Source organism: Morone saxatilis, unplaced genomic scaffold (assembly GCF_004916995.1).
Source record: "Morone saxatilis isolate NCDOM2014 unplaced genomic scaffold, NCSU_SB_2.0 Contig5, whole genome shotgun sequence".
Lineage (NCBI taxonomy): Eukaryota > Metazoa > Chordata > Actinopteri > Moronidae > Morone > Morone saxatilis.
The window spans coordinates 13,557,636-13,572,832 of record NW_023340095.1 but is presented as its reverse complement, the minus strand read 5'-3'; the positions used below and the strand labels follow the sequence as shown (position 1 = coordinate 13,572,832).

General features: G+C 39.2%; 1 protein-coding gene across 1 annotated transcript in view; it reads right to left on the bottom strand.

The window, feature by feature from the left end:
- Nucleotides 1-4,635: 4,635 nt before the first annotated feature.
- Nucleotides 4,636-15,197, bottom strand: part of LOC118338643 (glutamate decarboxylase 1) — an 11,211-nt gene continuing 649 nt past the window's right edge. Inside the window, exons 2-16 of the mRNA XM_035675923.1 lie at nucleotides 14,594-14,656; nucleotides 13,360-13,515; nucleotides 12,665-12,907; nucleotides 12,404-12,494; nucleotides 9,753-9,865; nucleotides 9,145-9,260; nucleotides 8,949-9,028; nucleotides 8,804-8,858; nucleotides 8,274-8,390; nucleotides 8,106-8,170; nucleotides 7,449-7,527; nucleotides 7,186-7,335; nucleotides 6,982-7,089; nucleotides 6,591-6,680; nucleotides 4,636-6,425 (exon numbers count right to left, since the gene is read on the bottom strand). Of these exons, the coding sequence (XP_035531816.1) occupies nucleotides 6,252-6,425; nucleotides 6,591-6,680; nucleotides 6,982-7,089; nucleotides 7,186-7,335; nucleotides 7,449-7,527; nucleotides 8,106-8,170; nucleotides 8,274-8,390; nucleotides 8,804-8,858; nucleotides 8,949-9,028; nucleotides 9,145-9,260; nucleotides 9,753-9,865; nucleotides 12,404-12,494; nucleotides 12,665-12,907; nucleotides 13,360-13,515; nucleotides 14,594-14,656 (1,700 nt within the window). The 3' untranslated portion in view covers nucleotides 4,636-6,251. The remainder of the gene's footprint in view (nucleotides 6,426-6,590; nucleotides 6,681-6,981; nucleotides 7,090-7,185; nucleotides 7,336-7,448; nucleotides 7,528-8,105; nucleotides 8,171-8,273; nucleotides 8,391-8,803; nucleotides 8,859-8,948; nucleotides 9,029-9,144; nucleotides 9,261-9,752; nucleotides 9,866-12,403; nucleotides 12,495-12,664; nucleotides 12,908-13,359; nucleotides 13,516-14,593; nucleotides 14,657-15,197) is intronic.

Genomic DNA, 15,197 nt, shown 5'->3' with positions numbered 1-15,197 from the left:
TTAATTCAACTCAAAACGCCACCAACATCTCTGGACTGATGTGACACTAGAATACATAACCTGTTTAAAAGGAGCTCAGTGACAGGAATGTTTCACCCTTTCCCACATTTAGATGGTTTGACCTTTAAAGAAATATACCATTTACCAAAAAAATGTCCCAAAATCCTTTCAGTTCTAGTGGAGCACAGTTGACCAGCAATGACACAAATGTGGCTGCATTATATAATAAACCAGGTAGACCCTAGGTTACCTGCAGTGTGCGGTTTCATAAGTATGCACGTCACTAGATCATCATTTAATGCTTGTGGCTCTTCATCTTAGAGCTGAGTAATTCTGCATTTACGAAAAGAAAACGACATTATTTTTTATGATTTGAGATTATTTGGATCTTTTATTGTTCTATATGTAAGATATAGTATGATATAAAAATGTATATCGTGCTTCAGCAATAGTTTTTTCTTTATTATATATATTAATATCTACATATAGACAAAGAACTGAAGTGATTAGTTGATTAATCAATTAGTTGTTTGACAGAAGATTAATTGGCAACTAATTTGATGATTAATCATTTATGTAAATTTTTCAAGGGAAAATACTAAACATTTGATGATTCCAGCTTCTCCAATGCGATGATTTACTCCTTTTTCCTGTCATTCATTACTGTAAAGTTAATATTTTTGAGTGTTTAGAGAAAAAAAAGCAATTTGAAGACATCACCTTGGGCTCTGGGTAATTAGGATGGGCATTTCCTACTATCTACTAATGTTTTTATAAACCAAATGTCATCAATCAAACAATCAAACAATGGAGAAAATAATCAGCAGATTCATCAATAAAGAAAACATCATTAGTTGCAGCCCTAATATCGAAACCATACCACTTTAAAGCTTTAACCCTATTTTTTTTCCTTACTGTAACATTTCTTCATATCTATTATTTACTACCAGCGAGAAATATTCTTTATATGGTGACACTTGCTCCTTCAAGAAGCAGATAAATAAACTCAGTATTTCAGCAGAAGCTTGCTGACGCCTTAAAACTCTGCGATCACTGTTCTGGATAGCTCTCTCAGATTTATACTTCTTCAGTCCTCCAAGGAATTTACAACTAAAGCTGCACAGCAATGTACTTTTGTTCAGGCGTTTCCACCACAGATACTACAAGTCTGAGGAGGCGAGGAAGACATTAACAAAGAAGCCGCCAGAAATTAAAATGTCTGTAATTTGATAAATATCTATAGGTCTCCTTGCTTTCTCTGCCCGCCCTCACACACAGTGCATTTCTACACAGTAAGCAAAGTCACAGCTACAAACATCATAAGCTGTTATTGTCAGGGTTAGTTGCTTAATGTGGAGCGTCTGTGAGAGGTCATTTCTCGCAGGATGAAAGGGTTGTCTGATAAATACGTGCTGTGTGCTGACATAATGTACTATGTTGCTCTGGGAGGCAGAGATAAAATGCTAAGTGAATTAGAAAACCCTGTGTTAAGATGACAGAGCAGCAGAGCCAAACACCAGTACAAGTAGTTATCACGTCTTTATTGTTTATCATTTTAATTTCAGCAACAACAGACACATGTTCTCTGTCCTCTCCTGCCCCATAGATCCAATTCAGGCAAGAAAAGTGTTAGTCATCCTGCAAAAAACAGCTGACCATACTTGAAATGTCTATAAAGCACTAGATTACTCTCATGTGCTAGAGGTTGTTTGGTTCATTTAGCATGCATGATAGCAATCACCACACAGAGACTTGGTTAGCTGCAGTGTAATTGCTCCTGGGTTCATGCTTATTCCTTTAGAAAATCTCCAACAGAGACATTTACTAGCAGCCTTTCAACTTTAACAAGCGCCACATTAGGTTTACACTCCCCAGCCATGGAGACAAGCAAGTTACAGTCTCTAGACTATTAATCTCCTGCTTGAAATTTACTTTCTGCCAAGATTAATCAAGGCATGGACACGCAGTCAATAAGAGGAGGCTATTTAGATAAGTGTAACCCATTATAATTACTTTAGAAGTCAGAGGCCTTAAGGTGTTGCAATTGATTCTGTTATCGCTGTTTTTTAATGTAAAGCACGTTTGCTATTTGGCTCGAATTTAAGAACTAAATTAACAGATTGTGGAGGCGCATAAAGACCTTTTACAACACAAGAACACATAATTATTGACCTTTAATTTGAACAACTATGAGGGCATGAATTGCAGCTGTGGACTGGTAAGTAAGGCTGAAAAGGTTAGAAAAAGGAAGAGTTTTCAGGCTAAATTGTCACCATAGCTGCATGTGTGGAGAAGAGAGGGGGAAGGGCTGGCAAGCAGCCCGCAGTCAATATCATCATCATCATTTCATTAGACTTGCCTTACACAATGGGAACGTCAGTATCTATCAGGAAGCTAATGTGGCAGTGATTCCCAGGGGCGGGAGATATATTTGGCACATCAGGAAACCACTGACAAGACTCATGGATATATAAGAGAGAGGAGTAACGCAGCTGAGAAAGGATAAATGGATGAGCGACCTATTGTGTGCGAGAGAGGAAACTTTTTTCTCCCCTCAAAATATTCACAAACAACAACAAGAACATGTCCCTAGTACAAATACAATTAACGCACAGAAGAAAGAAACGTGCAATGCAAGAGCCCAATAAACTTGATGGCCTTTTGTTTCATTTGCAATATTCCAATGGGTCTTGAATCCTTTGTGTGTGTGCCAGGTGTGAAATGGAGGGTGAACAGACTAGTGCAGAGACAGACATTAAGTGTTTCACAGTCTGGTGTTCAGAGCCAAAGCCCACCCACCCACCAGAGACAGAGGCTACTGTAAAAACACTACTGCTCCAGCACCCTATTATTTTACTGGCCTGATCTCTTTTTGATCAAAGTTTAATTATGCTTGTAATTTGAATTGATGGAGACGCTGATTGTGTAATACTACTAAATATTAATTTTACAGCCTAAATCAGCTGTTCTTTCCATACTTTATCTATCATTACATGCCAAATATAAACACTTACCTCTGAAACATTTAGCTTTATACTGAATAGAGCAACTGATATTTGTATAAACTGATTGGTTCAGTGGTTATGTGACCCACTTTGGGTGGGCATTCATAGTTACTAAACTGTGACAAACTATAGGATTTTATTTGCATTCAATTATTACAAGATTCTCCAACACCTGCTTCCAAATTAGCCATGTCATTATGCTTTGACACGTTTAACCTTCAATGATACTGCCGTCCATAGAGCAAAAAACTGCTCCCCCTCCTCTAAAGAAAATATCCCTCTCCCTTTAGATGTGGCAAGAAGTCAAGGGTTATTATTTCTATTACTCCATTATATGAGTAGTTATTCCTTTAATCTTCTGTTCCCTGTAACTTTACAAAGCAGCCAGCGACACCGGGTCTGTAATGATTGCTGCACTGAAGCATGAAACAAAGAAAGCAGCGTCTGCCTGGTGGAGGATGGGGAGGAGAACAGCCCAGTCCCTCTACGGCTGTGTCGAAATAAAACGCAGCCAGGCAGAGCCTTGAAATAGGCGCGTCAGAAAAAAATTTTAAGAGAGCACAGTCTAATGCGTTTTATGATAAATATCTTAAAAGTGTGAGTAATGAGAGGAGTGAAGGAATTGGCAGGGGGTGCTCGTGAAATCTCAGCTGTGAGATGATCAGCCAATAAAAAGTCCCTCCAGGGTGATTAATCTGACCAATGGCTGGTGACAGCAGGTGGACTGAAAAGAGAAAAAGAAAAGCAGGAAAGGAAAACATGCACGTTTACGTTAGAGTTTTATATAGACAATATATTCTGTCACACTGTGAATTTTCCTCCATATATTCTACTTATTTTGCATATTTTTTCATTTTTTCTAAACGTACCAGCAGAGGGACAGTTGTCTCATCTGTTAACAGTCATTCTTTGGCAGAGACTGATGAACAGCCAGTGACAGAAACTGACTGCCTTTTAACCCCAGTGTTTTGTTTTGGGGGTCATGAAGTCCCATGGGCCCTCTTTACAAAATACAAAAACGTCCTTAAAGGTCCAGTGTGTTGGATTTAGTGGCATCTAGCTGTGTAGTTGCAGATTGCAACTCACTCGCTTCACCCCTGATAATAAATGTTACACACTGGACCTTTAACATTTAGTTTTATTACTTTGATACTTTATGATTTCTCCTAATTTTATGAGAATAGTTTCTAAAAACATTTTGAATACAGTGTATTTTTATATGTTTTGTGTGATTAGTGTTGGCTATACTTTCTAGCACTGCTCCCCCCAAACCCAAATAATGTGAGTAGTATATTTGTTTGTTCATAATCTCTGACCTTGAATTAACAACACTATGTGGGATGTCATACTCTCTTTTTGGCAAACAAAGAGAATATATATTTGCTGTAAAACTATGACATATTTCCCTTTTTGGTGTAATAACATCATGTGAAGCATTTTGTCCTTTTCATCATTGTGACAAATAGAAGGCTTTCTACCTAAATTCTTTTAAATCTTTTGGGTTTTAAAAAGGTCAAAAGAAAAGAGAAACATTTGAAGGACTAAAACCAACTGCACACAAGTTAAGGTAAGTCTTCTCCAGTGTTGTTCGCCATACATATTTATTTGTAAAGTTCAAATGTCCTTTTACAAACTGCAAAAAATTGTGCCCACAGATGTTCTACAGCTCATGTCTTTATTAGTGCTGTGGATACAACAGTAATACTCTGCAAATGATGGCATGAAGTTAAAGTGCCTACATTGAATTTAACAAGGGATATCTCACCCCACTAATTCAGGAATGTACAATTGTTCAGTAAATCTTATAACAGTAGCAAACACTGTGCATTTCATTGTTCAAGCAAAAATTCTTAATGATAAATAATCCCAGTTTCTCACATTGTTTTTCTCAACATAAAGGTGCCTACATGAGCATGTTAAGACAAACAAAATTTTGCATATTATAGTTTTACTTACTCAACACGATTATAATACAGACAATCATATGTCCATAGAATAAAAGCTGCCCCATGATCATGGTTTAGCATTGTGCTTTTTATCATTAACAAAGCACCGGCAGTAGCAGCCGCACTGCCAGTCATGCCTCCCACATATAGTCAAGTGTCTCGACAACATTCAATCAGTGAATCACAATGACATTGCACAGTTACACAACATAGATTGCACTAAAGTTAAGGGCGGTAAGTTAAGTATTCTTATATAAACATCTGAATCCATCCATAAGGGAGAATAAGAGCCGTGTACATGTTCATAAATGTAACTCAACCCTTCTTTGGTTCACAAATACACTAAAAGACTTCAATGTTATTCAAAACATTGTGATATTATACAGTTTCCAAACAGGAAGGAGGATACATTACAAATGGAACAGAACAGCAGATAATCTATTCACAATTATAATATCTGGATATAAATAAAGTGATTCATCTATTACATACTATACTGTATGTTCGATTTACATATAGGATTTTCTCACTGTAAAACTAGGACACATTTGGCACAAAGGCAATGTAACAATACTATACACAATCTACACAAAAATCTCTAAAAACACAGGAATCAAGTACAGTACTTGTTACAATGACTGTGTTATATATTTCCACCTATGTAATATCAAAGGGAACAGCTAGGGTACAATGTGGCGGTGCATCTGGCTTGATAATTACATAGACGACATGGAGCACCAACAGTCAGTACATCATATATATATTATGTATATTTATATATTTTACATTAATATTGTTTATGTCAATGCAATAAGGTTCCCTACATTGTGCTCTGTCACTTGTGAAAAAATATTTTGATCTCATTTTGTTTTTATTACTGATCCTTATATAGTACAACAGTAAAATGACATTTTCTTATAGCTGCTATAGAAAGAATCATTCAAGTGCTCAGATATTCTTGCTATTTCATATTTACGTGCAAAGTAACCAGTGTTTGTTTCCACTTAACATACGCTTTTAGCAAGAATACCGGTGTTCTTTTGTGATTCTCTCAAGTTTTGACTTCAGTCACTCAGATAACCGTGTGCAAATGTTTTGAAAATATGTCATTGTAAAGACAGAAGAGACAGAGAAGAGACACACATGGCATATTATTTGTTTGTGCATTGCCAGAGAAAACCTGTAAGCAAAAAAATTTCAACGTCTTTATGAGACAAAAGGGACATGAAGCCAAGCTCGAGGCTCCCCAGGAGTCGGAAAACACCAGTGTTTGGGGAGAAAAAGGGTTTAGGTGCTGCTCTTATAAGTCATTCCCCAGTCGCTCAATTTCCTCGATGAGGAAGTCGATGTCTGACCTGGTAGCAGCGTGGTTGGAGATGACCATGCGGAAGAAGTTGACCTTGTCTCCTTGTGGCTGGTAGCCCACCATGGTCGTCCCAGACTCCATCATCAGTGCCTTGATCTTTGGGGCCACCTGTTGTGGACAACATACATACAGTGTTATGAATATGCACACATAACTGTCTGCGACTTTATTGTATGAATCCTTCAAGCCAAGTAGGTGCTATACGGATCAATCTAAGAGGGCAGGGGAGCTGAAAATGCAGCCTTAAAAAAAAGCAGATTGATGAGTCATTACCTTGTGCAACCTCTCTCGCCTCTCTTCACCGTCAGGCAAGCCGCGCAGGCTCGGTGGAAAATACCAGAAACACACATTAGTGTGCTGCGGCTGATAAGAGAAAATGGGAACAACATTTGTAATGAGTGCCGATAAAGCTGCCTTCTGTAATTTCAGCTTTTCTTGTCAACTTGTCAGCAATGTAAAATGGTCCAATCAATCCTAAAACCAAGATATTAAATATATTGTTGTAGTCATTTATCATAAAAGACAAACAGGTGTTTTGTAAAGCAGAAAAGTCCAGATAAGAATAGTATAGACAGTTTTCCATTATTGCTGCATCATCTGATATCCAGTACAGTGAATATTTGGGTGTTCAAATATTTGCTGGGTGTGGAAATAGTGATCTCACCTCCCCGTCGAACACCATCTGGTAGCCCTCTCTGTTCTTTATTTTATTGTAGAGGTACGCTGACAGATCCAGGCACTTGTCAATATGCTGTTCAAACCCTTCTGTTCCCTTTAAGGTAGATAAAAAAAACATAGGAGTTGTCACCATCACATTCTAGATAGGGCAGCACGGTCGATAGAGGCTTTGAACTGATATAATTCACACCTTTGCCTTCCACATAAGCCAGAACTTGAAGATGTCGACATGCCGTCCACACTGAATGGCCTTGTCACCTGTGTCGTATGTAACGTCGTACTGTTTATCTGGCTGGAAGAGGTAACCGGCACACATGGAGTTGCAGCCTTGTAACAACCCCTGCAATGGACACAAGCATGTTAAAAAAAATAAAGGTTACCAAACAGCAGAAAACAGCTGTCTGTGTCTATGTTTTGTATGTGCAGGAGCGGTATTGTGTGCAAGCAGCTCACCCTCTCTCTGACCAGAATGGCAGAGCACTGCAGCGGCACTCCCATCATTTTATGAGGGTTCCAGGTGACTGAATTGGCCCTGCACAGATATTGAAACAGTAAACACAGCTCTGTGAGTGTGTGTGTGTGTTTGTCGTGTGAGTGTGTGTGTTGTTGTGTGTGTATGTGTGTGTGATCTAAGAAGACACTGAACCCCTCAGTTTTATTGAAATAACTGTGTGCATGAGCCTTTTCTCTAAGTCTGAGTCTAAGCTTGTTCACTATTTTGCGCAGATTTTAAAGGGGCACTCCAGTAATCGACTATTGTACATCCATGAAGACGGAGTCTGTCTTTCTCCCTGTCCTCTCTCTACTGTCTACTGTATAATAATACAATCCTGATAAAAGGATAAAATGGAAAAAAAATAAAAATAAAAACCAATGACAAAATACATTCCTCCACAAGTGCAACCTCGTTTACCTCCTAACTGTATCGTTGACCCTCCCCGTCCATAAAAATAACCCTGATGACATCATTAGGTTTAGAATAACCCTGATGATGTCATACAGACTGAGTAGTGTTCACTGAACCTGATGTGTAAAAATACCCATTTAAAAAAAACATGTTTTCCTGTGTATTAATTGTTATTTGTGTGTTTATATATGGTGTTCTTTTACCTCTCTACTCCATTCAGCTTGTGTCTGTGTTTCCTGGACATCAACAAACCTCCTCCCCATGCTCCCTGCACAGGACACAACATATGTGTAACAGTAAGGATGCTAAATGTCTATTACAGTGGCTTAACAGATGTTATTTTGTATTGAAGATTATCGTGAATCTCTTACGTCCACATGAAGCCACATGTTGTACTTTTCACAGATGTCTGCAATTTCATTGATGGGATCAAAGGCTCCGTAGACGGTGGTACCAGCGGTGGCATTCACAAACATTGGAACATACCCCTGCAAACCAAAAACATCAAGAAAAAAAGAAATTGGCTACAATTCTGGGCTGAATTCAAGTTGTTATGTTCATTCTCTCTGTGTGATTGTTGACATCAAAGAGTTGGGCTAAAACACGTCTCAAATAATGCACTCGTATTGTTCCTTCCTCTTTCTATTTCTTCTAATCTGCCCATCACTTTGCCTTTGAAGGATTACTTCCAGGAGAGGTACTTTATACCGGAGGGCTGCATCACATGTGAGCAGACAGAAGCATTAACCTTACTGAAATAACCTCTCTGCTCCAGTACACACAAGTGTTTCCTTTGCTACAAGTAAACTCCGCGGCTCAGAGTAGTGTTTCTCACTGTGTAGAGTCACTAATAGAAGCAAATAAATAAGTTGATGTCTGAGTCATTGTTGCTGACATTCACCTTTTGTTTGGCCTCTATTACTTTAGCTTCCAAATCAGCAGGGATGACTCTCCCCCTGGGAAAGAAGAAGATACACAGTAATAAGTCATCCGGATATTTGATCTTTTACCCGACTGTCTGCACACGGGTCAAGTATAAAGCAAACCTCTCATCTGTTTTCAGAAGGATCAGGTTCTCTGTCCCAAAGCCCAGAGCTGCGCTGGCTTTCTTGATGGAATAGTGGCTCTGCAAGAACAAGCGTAATATCAGTCAGATACTGATATTAACTGTCAAATGTTATGTGATAAAAGTGCTTATAAATGGTCGGATAACAGTAATCAGTGATACAGAGTCAGACTTACATGCTCTGAGGTGAAGAGGATCAGTCTGGGTGCAGCTGCCATGCCTTTGGTCTTGACTTCAGGGAAGAACTTGTATCTGGCAATCATCACACTGTACATGTTGGAGATCGCTCCTCCTGTAGAAACCAACAGAGGTAGAGAGTAAATACTGTAGTACTTTACTTGAGCAATTCTGTTTTACTTTATTCTTATACGACACATATTTTGAAGGCAAGGATTTTACTTTTCACTCCACTACATATATTTGACATAATCAACAAATAAATGATGATGGGTCCAGGGATCAACAGGGGTCCTTGAGTGGGTTGTAGGGGGTCCCCAACATAATAAGGAACAGAATATTTTAACTTTTTATTATGTCTTTTGGCAGGTGGAACTACAAGGGAAGAGATATGGTTTCTTGTTTTTATTGATTGTAATGTGTGTAATGACTTTTGATAGTAAAAGAGTGTTTCTACACTGTGGTATTGCTACCTTTAAATAAAAGATTTGAGTGTTTCTGCCCTCATTGGTTTGATGAGATCTTTCAGTAGTGAAAAGATTAGTATCTGATAAAGTGTAGCAGAAGAGTTATTGAGCTCCTGTTCAATCGTGCGTTTGGCTCTCACCTGGAGAAAATATTCCATCGCCCTCTCCAACGGGCCAGCCAACAATCTCCCTCATCTTCTTCAGTGTCAGCTGCTCCATGAGGACAAAGACGGGGGCAATCTCATAGGTAAACCTTGAATTAACCGGAGGAAAAAATTATCTTAATATGTGATGAAAAGAACATATAGTATACCTTACCTTTATATTTTGTGTATTAATTGAACAATGTAAATAATTCAGTTTTCTCTTTATAGTTTAATTGTAGTAAGATTCAGTTTCACCTACAGACTGCAGGAGGGATTGATTGGATCAATATGAAATACACTCATATTTAACAACATGCATTTGTATACTCTAATTGTGCAGCACGGTTACTGAGCGGGCTGCTCCCTCACTGAAAATGGAACAGATACAGCGTTATGTACACAGTCACACTTCAATGACAGCGCCATCTTGTTGTTTTAGAAATGGCTTCTTGCTGCAATGAAATGACACAGCATATGCCACACAGTCTTCGGCTCATTGATACAGCAATCTTCAAAATATGAACAATGTACCTTACATGGGATTAACATTATTAAAAACATTGGAGACATAATAAGAAAGGTCTGCTGTGTCACTCACAAAACAAAGTTGTTTCAGGTGCCTTTAATTTTCTCACTGCAGGAATGTTTTTCATGTTCTGTCCTCTCAAGTATATAATTTTTTCCACATTATCAAAGTACATTAAAAACCCTCTGCCTCAGAGAAAAGCACAGTCGATTTTGGAATTACAGTGCAGGCGGGCTCATCCATCTTCTCCTGACCAATATTCTTCTAATTACATAAGTATCTGTCTATTCATGCAAAGAAAGTAAATGAATCAGTGGAACATTACAGAGTGTCGCATTGTGCCCCACAGCATCTCCAGTATACAGTAATATGGCGGAGGGAAAAAATAAACAAGTCAGATGCCACTTCGCAGATGTCGCACATTAATTTCACCGCATTCATTCATGCAGACAACGCTCACTCGTCCTGATTATGTAAGACCTGGATGTGATTGTCAGTCTATTAGTGTCAGTCAATATCTGCCAGGGGTAATTAGGGTTGATGGAGTAATTAATAAAGGTAAATTACAAGTATGTAAGCAACCTCCACCCTCTGGTTCAAGTCATCCTCGCTGATGTCGCCAATAATACACAAGCTACAGTTACAGTACTTCTTTGAGAAGGGCTGTGGAAGACAGGCTGATGGCTGAACCAGGCTTTGAAAACATGTCAATGTAAGTTTAAGAGCCTTGTAATAAAAGTGTTTAAACCTCTGTTACACTGTCAATAATTTAACCCTCAGAAGCTTCACTGTTGTGTACCGATAACAATGACAGAACACACTACAATAGAAACTATGATACCACTTTCTAATAGGGCAACCTTTATAAAGAGCTGTAACTATATAATTTATTGATCTATTATAAGCCATTAATAAGAAAATAAAATGGACAGATCCATTTTTCTGGCGTTTATACTTTCTATTTGTTAATAATGCAGTTATAAACATTATTAACCGTTAATAAATGCTTAATAAGTTGTTAATAAATCAGTTCTAGACCAGATCTTTTCCAGATGATGAGTGTGGCCGTACAGTCAAATCAGAGAAGGGATTTTTCACAACTTGGTACACCCATCATTTGTTCTTCTTATTAGCTTATAACTGAACTATAAAGAATTAATGAATGATTTATTAACCATTAGTTATAACTTATAAACCCTTTACAGAGAGTGCATTTTTAGAAAGTAGCACTGAACTTATTGACAAAGACCTCCAACCATTTACATCTATGAGCATCATGGAAACATTTTCATCGGTATTGTAATCATTGGACCTGAGACGTGTGGGAGGCATCTTGGACCACTAGGCCACCAACTTTTATCTCCTAAGTGAATCATTACACACTGAGCTACCAGTTTGTAAGGTACACTGTTACAATTAAATGCAATGTAATAAAAGAAAACCCCTGTGAACGCCTCTCAATATAATGCAGTACAATACCTCTGCAAATTACCTCCTCCAGAATGACAACAGAAATGATTCAACATCTATCTGACACAGAGGCGTGATAAACAAAAGAATTGGCTTATTGAAATGGCTAAACTCATTGTTGAGTCCTAGTAATGGCTGTTCATATTGTGCACAGATGGTCCGAGGGCCATGCCATGTCCCCTCCTGGCATTGTTATGTCACAGGAACTAGCACTGGATGAAACAAAGACAGCATGTAAACTGTGAATGCGAATCAATATGCAATTTAGTTTGCCTGCAGGGCTGAATTATGTGACCACAGCCTGAGAGCAGCCCAACGCTGACAATACTGTAGGGAGTAGCTGTACAAATGTCTTCTTTTGTGCTTTTCATTTTCTTTCTTGATTGACAATCTATTAGAGTGCACAGGGTATTCTTCAGCGAAAGACAATAATTACTGTATGTCACTAACTCTAACCGAGAGCCTCACTTATACAAGGGCCATTTAAAAACAATGAGTACAAAAAAAGCTTTTAAAATAAAGCGAACCTGATGACTTTCGAACTGGATCTAATTCTTACTGCTTACATCTCTTGTTATCTGCATGACTGCGTTTGTGGAGTGCAAAGATTATTGTAAAACTTAAGTGAATGATGTATCACAGTACTCACATGTTAGTGTTGGCCGTAGAGGTAAGCCACTCTCCTGCCAGCCCAACAATGTCTAATCCAGTGGACAGCTGGTTAAAGAACCTGGGGTGACCTGTGGTTGATGAAGAGAAAACAACGCAACATAATCTCCAGAAAACAATTAATCATATGAGAGTCTAAGAGAAAATGGCTTATCTGTAATCATTACACTGGCATGTAAACTAATGAGAGTTATTGATTGCAGCCGGGGCGCGCTGCGCCTTCAGGCCTCTTTGTTCTCACCTGTTCTCACTCCATACTTCAGGGTGTCCCTGCAGTCCACCAGGATCTGCTCCAGAGACTCGGGCTGGTCCGAGAGCTCCAGGTTGAAGCCCTCCATGCCCTCCAGGAGCTGGTGAGGGTGGTGGAAGTCCAGGACTTTGGTGGATCTGTCAAAGGTCTTCCGGACGTAGTTGGTGAGGATTTCCACAACCTCCAACAAGAACTGCATGGTCTGCTCCTCTCCATTTTTGGCGGGCAGTAGATCTACAAAATAAAACACACCCATAAAGTCAGTGTTTTGTTTGTTTGTGTCTGTTCTGGTAAACCCAAACCCAAAGATTGCACTAGTGCTGAGAATTTGTCACAATTTATTGCTTGAATTGCCTGTTACCTGTTACCTCAGCAAGTTGACTCACTTATTTGACGCAAATTCAACAACAGTTGCTTAAGAACAGCATTGAGTAATAAATGCCAATCCACAAATGCAATACAGGTAGTTTCAACAGCATTTGTTTCACTAGAGAATTATTTTACTTGCATTAACAATCTGATACATCAGGTTACCATTTACTTTTTCTTTATTATTTAGGCATTACTTAAATGTTTGGTCATTAAAAGCAATATTAAAACAGTTTTACGTTTTAAATGTTATGTTAAGTGTATAATGTTCAAGTATAAACACCGATCATCCGCTCTGATTATCGTCTCCAGCCTACCTCTGGCGAACAGGTTGGAGAAGTCGGTCTCGGTGCGGCTGAAGCGCGCCTCCCCGCCGCTGTTATCGCAGGACAGCAGGTTCTTGGCTGCGCGCTCCTTGAAGGAACTCACAATCCTGCTCCTCTCCTCCAGACTGTTGTTCTTCTGCAAAAATCCTAAACGTTTACAAGAAGGAGAGGAGTCCGCAGAGTGATTACACTTCCCATACATGTTGAGAGCCGCAGCTTTTCTAAATCTTTCCAAAAAGATTCCAGGCCCACTAATAATTCTCCTCTGCCTTCTCTGACTTTTATCTTCCTCTGTCTTTCTCCAGGGATCTACACTGCACTTTCTCTCTATCTTTTTTTTTTTTTTATGAGAAAAGGGTCCCATCCCACACAGGGAGTCCTATTTATGGGCGGAGGGCCCTGTGGGAGGTTGAGCTCGGTGACATCAGCACCAAACTCCAGCCAAGCAAAAACAAATCGCTGTCATGTAGAGGCTTTAAATTCTTATCAAAGCTCCTCCGACAGTGCGCACTTCGGCGAGGAAGCAAACAGCTCATGTAGCCGATGGCAACACAGCACCAAAGCGCATTTGATAATAGATGTTGAATGTATCAGGAAAGCCAGTTGGGGAGGTTGTAGTCTACAGTAAATGTGACAAAAATAACACCAGTTATATTATATTATAATATATTAATGCAACCAGAATAAAGTTTGGTTTTGGTTTTTTTCCTCCTTCCCATTGTGTTTTGCAGCTTTATGGGTAATTAAATGGACTTAATGAAACCAGCAGAACGTGTCGGACAAAAAAATAGCAGAAAATTGTCCTGCGCACTGGTGCATGACATCCACCATTATGGTAGATGTCATTCCGTCTTCGGTTAGTGTGGCATGAGACTGAAACACACTGAAATCGAGGAAATCCATCCTGCATAATTCCCCCTTTAACTTTACCTTTAAATTGGTGGTGTTTCGCAGTTGATGTTCTTTGCATTTAAAAAAAAAAAAAGGTAAAATATCAGAGTTGTAATGTAATAATCTAAACAATATCGTTTGATCTAAATGGTTTCTCCTTGTTTCGATCATATTTCGTTCAGGAGTCGGTGTAGTCTCCCACTGAGCCACGGGTGAAAAGATGCAGGCCACAGGCTTTTAGTCATGCTTGCGAACACTAAAAACCATCCCTCCCTGACAATTCATTTTTTTTTGCATAATCATATTTAAAAATAGAGCAAAAACGCGAACTTACCACATATCTTCATTCCCAATTTTCTAGTACATCCATGAGCAACTCCACACCAAGCATCATAGCCTGAAACGATTTTAACAAACCAATTATTGGGCCTCACAGAAGCCTACAAAAATGTATTATATTTGCATTCTGAACAATTTAATGCTGGAAATAAATGAAGAGGCGTATGAAGTGGACTGATGTCGCACAGTGAAATAAAAATAGCCAGCCTTGGGTGTCTTGGGATTATTTAAACATTAAACCCTCACTCCCCGGGCCCTCCTGGATCTGGATTAGCCTATTTCCACTCTATGTCACCGTTCATGACCTAGGCAAGGACTTAAAATTAATTAGCCGTTTGGATCCACGCCAGCCTAAAGATCTAATTGAGTGAAAAGATGCTGGTTGAAATGCGAGCATCAGTAGACATGAGCCGGCTGGCCAGTGACAGATAGAGAATTACTGCGTTATCAAGGGCTTCCAGCCAGAGAGGGGATGGGGGGCACCTTGGATGGGAAGCATAGACGAAATCCTCAAAAGCAGCAATTTAGGGGAGGAGGGGTGGGAGGAGGAGGATGGAGGATGGAGGGGGGGGGGCAGTCCCATTCCCACATCCCGATTT